Genomic DNA, 9590 nt, shown 5'->3' with positions numbered 1-9590 from the left:
CAACTCTTCTGCCTGATATTACATGGGTTCCATCCTTGGCTAATCTTTCTAATAGTAGAACAACCACTCCACTTATACCCCTCCTATTTTTTTTTCACCCAAGGGAAATTTTACTTGGAAATCAGGAGAATATAAACTCTGTGTCTCTTCATCTTGGCACTGAATTATCTTTAACAATGAAAACATCATGTTATGGTATGTAGTTGATGTTTACTAAATATGTTGAAATAATGACTATTGTTAAATGACTCTAATATGAAAAACACATAAAGTACTACTTTATTACTATCATAAATTACCACTTATAATTTATGATCAAAATCAAGAAAAATACAGGGTACTGCATTCATAGCACTTGTAGTATACACCTCATTTAAATGTGTTTATTATGAAAAGTTTGGAACACTGTTTAAGCTGAGTTAAATGTTTGTGGAATCCTTGAAACATTTTAAGAAAACATGGCCTGGAATAACTGCTCTAGACCTATTACTCTCTTAACATAGGTCAATATGCAACAATATTTAGGCCTAATTATCCTAATAGTTTTCAATTCAACATTAATCATATTAAAAATCATATGTACAAAGAAAAAATTGACTACTATATGGAAACTTGCTTATATACATTGCCATATTGTTAATTAAGCAGCCACATTAATCTGCATTTTTCTTATATTCCCTAAGAGAGTATTTATGACCTGTGAGGTAAATTTTAAAGAAAATTTAAATCTACTGTTACATAACATAGTCTTTTAATAGTTCATTGTTTAAATAGTCTTTTGTTTAACTAAGTTTTACAATGACACTACAAATGTTCTGGAAATATGGTTTTGTTTTGGTTCACCCATACATTTGTTTCCCCTATGTTCATTACTTCATGATGCTTGATATCTAGTCTCTTTCCTAATACTAACAGTACGATTAGGACTTCAAATGCCACTATCAGTTCTCAGGACTTTTCTTAACTTCTCATCTAGCATCCCAATACTTCTTTCTAGGAAATTACATTCTGACATAGTGCTTAGAACATGCAGGTAATTCTCACCGTTTTTTCTCCTTTCCTATATCTTAGACTTGTTTTACCTTCTTTCACTAAAATTTAATTCAGCCAAACACTTGCAAAAAGATAGGCAAGAAATATGTTAGGAACAAGTACTTTCTGTCTTATATCTCTTTTCTTAATTTTCTGACTCTTATATTAAGGTCTCAATTCCCCTATTAAAATACAAATTCAACTTGAAGTTTTTGTAAGGAATACCTAAAGATGGTATAAAAAGTAAACAATTTTCTGGGTAAATGCACACCACAAGAAATCCAAGGAAATAATATGAGGAACTAACTATTCATGGCAAAAAGAAATTTAATGCATAAACAGAATTCTTTTTTCTTAACTGTAGAAATATAACGAGAACTATAAGGACAAATTATAATTTGTGTGGTAGACTGTTACATTAATAACCCCCAATCATATCTCCTGCTATCTATATCCTTATGTATCCCTCCTCACACTGACTCTAGACTTGACCATATGACTTACTTTGTTGAATGGAACATGACCAAATATGATGCAAGTTCAGGCTTAATAAGGTCTTATCTATTAGGGTTTGCCTCTTGGAATGCTTTCTCTCTCATGGGAAGAAGCACAGTCTAGTCTACTGGAGGATGAAAGGCCACGTAGAACACAGACAGTCAAATCACTGGATCATGAAAAATTATAAAACATCCTTGTTTTAAACCACTGAGTTTTGGGGTGGTTCATTATGTAGCAATGGTAAGAGCTACAGTTTATAGAACCTTATCATCTCTTTGTCTATGTCTATGGAAGAGCAAATGGATAAAAATTAAATAAACTATACTTAATTTGAAAAAACACTTAAGGTCTCGCAGCAAACTTTAACAATATGAGACCTGTTGTACTCCTGCTATATTTTCCCCGCTACCTCAACTATTCAGTTCGTTTCAGTATTTACAAGAATCAACATTTAACTATTATCCTATACATTCTAGAGGTACAGAATGTAGAAACCGTATCAATGAACATAGAGTACACGATAAATATTTTTCTTTTTAAACAATGAATTGTATATTTTTCATATAAAAAATGAGATTATAGCCTATTTTTAAAAAATAATTACACTTGCTAATACTTTGTTTTTTACAGAAGCCAATTTTCTCTAAATTTTCAGCTTCATGTCATAGCTTTTATAGAATTATAATCTCTTGAATATATTTCCAATATCGCTTAAAAATAAAAAATTAATACAAGATAGTTTTATTTAACACATTTAAAACTTAACAAGTCATGGCATAACTACCCAGCCTTCCAGCTACCACTGACACTTCCCAGTACAGAGAAGTCAACATGTTGAAGTAACTAATTCTCTGTTTTTACCTTTATTAAAAAGAGGTTTTTGGTAGTCAGAACAAATAATCTCTCATTTGTTGCTTGAAAGCCTAAAATAGGATCATTGGTTTCTAGGCTTGCTACTTGCTGCTTAGCAACCTGCCCTACTTGCCGGCCTTCCTTTCTGTTGTAAAGTACAGTGGACATGGGAGTGGGCTGACGGTAGATGAATACTCGACGAAGGCACTCACAGAGGGCTGCATAGGAGTAATTTGGAGAACAGGCAAAAAATTTTTTGTCTCTCTTTGATGCTTGGACATAGCCTGCCGAGAAATATGAGACAAACAAAAGAAAAATTACATATTAAACAGAAGGAGAAAATTGTGATTTAACATTCCATATTTCATAATTTTATTACAAATTAAAATGCCTAAATAAACTGCATACCATAAATACTTAACAATAAACCATTAATGATTAGCCACAATCAATCTCTCCCAACTGGTGCAAAAAATACAGCTTTACTTCCTAAGGAATAAAATAGACAGGGTTTCATCTCTTCAAGAAAAGTGAAATATAGCACCATATAATTTCCATGAATAATTAAAACACTAAAAGTCTAAAATATAAAACACTAAAAACCTACCAAAATATCTTTAAGTGCCAATTTAATAAATATTTAATCTAATATTTAATAATTTGATTCATAAATCACAGATGTTTCATTATAGAATCTTGTTTTTTCTAACAAATGGGAAAATGTTTACAGGATACCACTGTACAGTTGTATCAGCAGTATTTTCATAATGCAGGCCCCATTCCTGAAGGTACTAACATGCACAATATGTTCTCATTATTTCTGTAATGTAAGTGGTATTTTTATATACCAGAACCAACACTGTAACTGAATTTTGTTGTACTTCAGCTCCCAGAAGTAGAACCCTGAGACCACTTCAAGCTCGAAAGAAAATTCAAGTATCTAATATTAAAATATTCATTAGGACATCTCTTGAAAACTAAACTTTGAAAAAAGTATTCATCTTTTTAAAAATTATCTTTACAGATTAAAAAAAGCATTTATGTTCTGAAATATAAATTAGGATTTTCATATTGGGACATGGTTACTGAATGCTGTAACAAGTGAGATAAAAAATATAACACGAACGTAAATTGAGTCTTCATGAAACAACAAATGAGCAAAGGAACCACTGAACACAGGCAGATCAGTATTGCTTTTTTAATATTAAGCAGAGTTTGGGAAGGAAAAAGGATGTAGATAACCATTTGAGCAGCTTAGAATTAGTTCTCGAGGCTAACCTTGACAAAATTAATAATGTATATAGTATCTCAAGACTACATATCTGATGTAATGTTGATTTAACTTAAATTCACACATAACATAATTCTTCTATACTAGGGGATTTGGAAGACCTGAGCATATGAAAATTATAAGAGTTTCCTCTTACTGAAAAAGATGGAGGATTAAAAAAATAGAAATTTACAGCAGAGACTAGAAATTATAGTTAAATTAATCAAACTTGATTTCAGGTAATAAAAGTCCATTTGGAGTCTGAATTAACCGGTTTAACAGCCTATATTATAAACTCTAAGGGATAACTGACAAAGCTCTACAATTAGGGTTGTGCACATAAAGCCATCAAAATGTACAATTTTATTTCTGCTGCCAGTTTAAAATAATATTTCCATAAAGCAACAATGGTGGCTAATCCATGTGAAAAGTTTCTCCCACACAATACTGATGTATATTGACATAAAATCAATTACTGCATAAGTCTACAATTGTGTAGTCTAAAATGTATTAAGCCCTAGATTTAAAACCCTTTTATCCTACAGAATAAATTTTATTTCTCCTTATCAACATTTCTCCTAAGTGTTTTCATTACAATGGCTCTCTTTGCACTTACGTCCCATGAAACATCTCTCTTAGTATGCATTATCTGAGAGCAATTTTATGATGTTTTTGAAGATTACTCTGAAGAAAGCTGACTACAAGTTCTATGTAGGGTATTATCAAACTTCTTGCTTATATTCTAATACCATATAGCTTAGTTGGAATAAACAAACGATTGATTAGGACGATTTAAGTGGTTAAATAATCACTTTTCTATTCTGCATTGATCTTCTGTACAACCATAAAAACAGATTAGTCCTACTGTTCCAAAAGTACTAACATTCATCAACTATAGCACAACCAACCACATTATAGCACAAATCAATCCAAATGTAGTTAGGATAGCTCAAATTTTTAAAAAAGAAATAAACTTAAAAAAAATGATGACTGTACTTTCTGACATAATGATCAATGCTGTCAAAGAACTTGCTTTATACCTAAGGCATTGAACGTTGCGATGTGCTCCCACATATCGTCTCGTTTGCTGGAATATGGCTGCCAGAGCAGCGCATCAACATCATGGCGCAGACAGAAGCAGGGCATTTCTTTAGGATCCACAATGACAGAGAAAAGGTACTGATTGCTTCCAAGATTCACCTGGAATGAAAAGTGATAAACAGTATTTTAATCAACAAGAAATTATTGAAAATAATAATGATGAGAAAAACTGACACATAACACTTTATGTCAGCAACTGTTCTTTTTACAAATATATACTTAATGGGATTAACTCTTCATAATGCCCTCGGAGAAATGTGCTGTTACCTCCATTTTAAAGCCAAGGGAAGTGATGCACAGGCCACTTACGTAACTTGCCCAAGGTCTGCCTGGTATAAGTCCTGGAACTGAGATTTGAACCCAGAGTCTATGTTCTTAACCACTATACTGTACTACTTCTCAACTGTTAAGTAGTTTAAAACAGGTAAAGCACCAATTTCATAAGCAGAATATTTTTTTTAAACTGCAGAATACAAATAGGAAGTTTACAAATGCTAACTTACAACAATAATTACCAAGAACAATGATAGCTACTAGGATTTATGAGCACATTCTGTATGCAAGTTATAAATATTAATCTCAGCAGCCACAAGGCTGTTATTACTTCATTTCATAGATGAAAGAACATACTTGGAGAGCTTGCGTAACTTATTCTAGGCTACACAGAAAAACCACACTGCTGAAATCCAAACTCAGATCTGTCCACAAATTATTTACGTTGGTGTACTGTTTAATTACAATATGAATTTCAAGAATGTCTATTACATTAATAATTTTTATTGCAATATTGATAGCTAAAGGAATTCATTTTAATAGAAATGAAATCATCATCAAGTTGAGATGATTTCATAACTGGATTCCATCTACAGAAATAGTTACTTTTAATAGAAGTAGGTTGCAGTGATATTCTTCTTTATTAGAAATGTTATTCTCAGAGTTAAAAATGCCTAAATACCAACAAAGTCACATCATATGTAGAAAACATAAAATATGTGTAGTACTTGATAAACATTGCATTTTTTCCATAAGGCTTAGAGCAGACTGGAGGATAAAATGGGTTAAAATTTGAGATGGAGACCTGAGCAGTATATTCAGTAGGGAAAGCAGTGAAGTGGGCTCTCCAGCAAGAATGACTGGTGTAGCTGTGCCACTGTTCTCAGGAGAAACCAGCGAGAGAGCAACCCAATTCCTGTTGCCCCAGCAATGGCTGGGGATAGGGTCTTGGATGGGGCAGGTGCTTTTTTCTACAGAAAGGGCAGGCTAGCACGCAATGGTCACAGACTATTTCTTTTCTCCCTTATCCAGGTAATCATTGGCTCAGTGAGGTTTATTTGCAAAATCACCAACTAACGAGCCTGGGAATGGACACACTTCTTCAGCTAGGCCACTAGTGTGGGCGGTTATGATAGAGCAAGGTTGAGACAGGATTGATCTGAGCTTGAGTTCTGTTGTTGCTATGGCTGGTTACCTTCAGTGCATCACTAGCTTCAAATTCCTCCAGTGTTACCTTGTGCTCTGGGGGGGACTGGATTGCTGGAAGATTTTCCCTCAACTGTACTGTTCTCCAGCCCAGCTTTAGGTCTTCACTATGGATCTACATCTCAGAGAGTCTATGCTCTTACTCCGTCTCTCATGATAGACTGCTGTTGCGTGGTTTGGTGCTTCCCAGCCTGATGGTGGTGGGCTGGAGGGACATAGGAAGAGTATTCTCTACTGTCTTGGTTCAGCCTCAGGCGTGGGCCTTGTATCCTTAGGTTTCAGGGTTGGTACCTTTTCAGTGATACTGCCCCTCCTCCAGTGGTAGGAGACGTCTAATAGTCTGGGCCTCGGATGAGTTCCTGGCCCTTCCCCACACACAAAGATGATGTTTTAAAAATTATTTTTATTTGCCTCCAGCTGCAATAGATTTTCTTCCCAGCCCTTGAGATGCTAAGATTTGATGCTCTTACTCAGCGGCTTAAGGTTTTTGTTACTTAAGGAAAATAATTCAGGCCGTACTTCATGCTTTTTCCACAGAAGATACTTCCGTCCTCCAACCCCACACCACCAAAGTAGCTTTTCTCTCATTTTCTCTCCTACTCCCAGTCTCTCCTGCTATGTCCTGCTTAAGGTCCACAAAGAGGTTCTGTGAATCCCAAAGGTTCTATGGTTTCTTGCTAGGCCACACTGGGACTTGAGCAATTTGTTAGTTGAATTCTTCTTACCCACTTATATGGCAGACCTTTCTTCTTCCCATGCTCAGATGAACCAGTCCTCGTAACCCATCTCTTCTTGGTGGCACCCATTTTTCCTTAGATTTCAAGCTACTTGGTTGCCCTGTAATCTCAGATCTCTGATGAATTTTTTAAAAGTAAGGATTCTACAGATTTTCTAGTCCTTTATTGTTACATTGGGAGTGACACTCTTTTTAGCTTTCTATATCCAAGGAATCTGGAATTCCCTTGCTCATTAATTATAAACTTGCCTAAAAAGCCTAGGACTTCAACTTATAATCAGCAGACTGGCAACAGTTCAACATCCACAAGAGGTTCCATTTACACAAGTAGGCAAATTGTATACTGTAGGACCCTGTTCCCCAGGATGCTGCTAAGAGAATCCGGGGTAGGCATCTAAGGCAACCATGCTTTATCTGAGATTGAAGTGTTTTCTTGAACAGGTGCTTCCCATTATTGGATGGTGGCTGGCCAAAATATTTGGGAAGCCTAAATGCCCAAATAGACAATAAACACACACACATGACTAAAACAGAAGACAGGCAAAAGATATATCCAGAGAGACTAGTAACTAGAAACCATGATATGAGGAGAAAGTAAGCCATCAACAGAGAAAGAGGCATGAACAGCAGAAGCCAATACAGACGATCGTGATGTGATCACCATCATACAGCACTGAAGTAGCGAGCAAGGGACACTTCATTCTCAAGAATATTATCTGGTCATTAGAACTAGGTTCTATTTTCTAATGTCCCACTTCGCCTTTAGGCCTGACTTGCCAACACATTTGTTTATAGAACAACCCTCTAGTTCACCATGAAATCTAAAGAGGTTGTTTCTACTGTTCCTTCATCTCCATGTATGTTCACACTAAACATCTAGCACTTGAGATAATCAAAGGTTTTTTTCCCCTGTTCCCTGCAACCTCTGTAAGTCCAGAGAACAATATTTTGTCCAAAAGAAAATCAAACCAGAATTAACATTATGAACTAAAGTAACTAGTTTTGTTAAGTGAATGAAAATGAAGTGTGATAATTAAAAAGTACAATAAAATTAAGTGTACTTTTGTATGGTCCTATAGAAACAACAACAACAAAAATCAATATAAGCAAAAGAAAGAAAATGTTTGAAGAATAAGACATCATACTGCAATTTGAAGCAGACAAAACAGGGAAGTGAGACATTATCTATATCTGGCATGGGCAATTACCTGTAAGAATCAGGAACAAGATGTTCAAAACGTCCCAGAATAGTCAAGAACAGATGCCCCAAATCCCACTGAGTTTACATCTTAATGGCCAATAGCAAAATGAGACAGCAAATAAGAAAGAAGGAAAAAGACAACTGCTTTGGTCAGACAGGTCAAAAGTAAGAATAGCACCTAATAGCTTATTAGCAGCGGAAAAAACAAAAACAGGAGCACACACAACAAGAACAGAAAATTTTAAAGTGGAGTAGGTTAAGCTACTTAGTGTAGGGTAAAGAGCCCAAATTACTTCAAATGCCTCTAAGGGTATTACTATAGAAATACATAGCATGGTAATTAATATTCACACTAATGATATTCAACCATCAGTAAAATATTACTTTCTTTTTAGAATGCTCTACAAATGAGGTTGGGCAAATAATAAATTTTAGTAAAATTCCATGTAAAAAGGAAGCTTTAAATGTAGTTTTAACACTTAAAATAATTAATTTACATTAGACAACTTACTTATTTGGGAAACTCATTCTTTGTTAATGCCAAATAAATACTGCCTTAAAAAAACAAAAACAAAAAACCCTCTTAAATCCTGAAACCCTTTGGCAAATAAAACTCTACATTTCTTCTATTCTCATGTTTATTGTAGAAAAGGTTATATTTACCTTTGAAGTACCAGTGAAGACTACAATTAGGTAAAATATTCTCTAGAGAAAAATTTGAAAAATGAATTCCAGGTAGTCAATTGTCTTTTTCTTGTATTAGAACATTTAACAATTAAATTAAAGACTTCTAAAGATTAAATGTCAAAGTGAAGGCTTTTAAATAACCTTTAATCACTGCTATTACGAAATTAAATTCAAAAGTAGTATTAAGAAAGGGTTTATCTATTCAGAAACAAAGTATTTGTTAGGAGGCCAGACTGAAAAGTTAATGACATGAAACTTTAATTCCAAATTCATATTCTGTACATGGAACGGTTAAAATTTACTGTTCTTCCTATGCATGAAATATTGAGTTGCTCTGTTTCTACTACTGTATAAGTAAACATATTCCCTGTGTTTCTGCTTTACTTTTACAGTACTACCACACACAAAACATTTGATTCCAGATGTGAGGGTTTTCCACACATCAAGCAATTGTGCAACACCAGCTGGTATCCTACAATTCATTTCAGTTCTGATACAATCTACTGGGAGATAGCGTCAGATTCCACAGATTACTGGCTCAGTTCTACACGACTCCTCCTCTCCACCCCACTTCTGATGCCAATCACATGTCCGAGGTTGCCACCTGTACATCTGACAGACTGGCTATAAATCAGGGTTCCAATGACCCCCTCCTTGGGATTGGTAATTTACTAAAATGGCTCGGCTCACAGAATTCAGGGAAACACTTAATCTTTTGTAACACGTATTACGAA

At 34.6% G+C, this 9590-nt stretch overlaps 1 protein-coding gene across 3 annotated transcripts in view; it reads right to left on the bottom strand.

Annotated features, from left to right (window-relative positions):
• Positions 1 to 256: 256 nt before the first annotated feature.
• NUDCD1 (NudC domain containing 1) overlaps positions 257 to 9590 on the bottom strand; it is a 54442-nt gene continuing 45108 nt past the window's right edge. For all 3 annotated transcript variants that reach the window (XM_074316781.1, XM_019750637.2, XM_074316782.1), the window contains 2 exons: positions 4693 to 4852; positions 257 to 2666 (listed from right to left, as the gene is read on the bottom strand). In XM_074316781.1, coding sequence (XP_074172882.1) covers positions 2374 to 2666; positions 4693 to 4852 — 453 coding nt within the window. In that variant the 3' untranslated portion in view covers positions 257 to 2373. The remainder of the gene's footprint in view (positions 2667 to 4692; positions 4853 to 9590) is intronic.

The sequence above is a fragment of the Rhinolophus sinicus genome, linkage group LG12 (assembly GCF_036562045.2).
Source record: "Rhinolophus sinicus isolate RSC01 linkage group LG12, ASM3656204v1, whole genome shotgun sequence".
Taxonomy (NCBI): Eukaryota; Metazoa; Chordata; class Mammalia; order Chiroptera; family Rhinolophidae; genus Rhinolophus; species Rhinolophus sinicus.
Note: the sequence above shows the minus strand (reverse complement) of the source record. Positions and strands in the feature narration are given on the sequence as shown.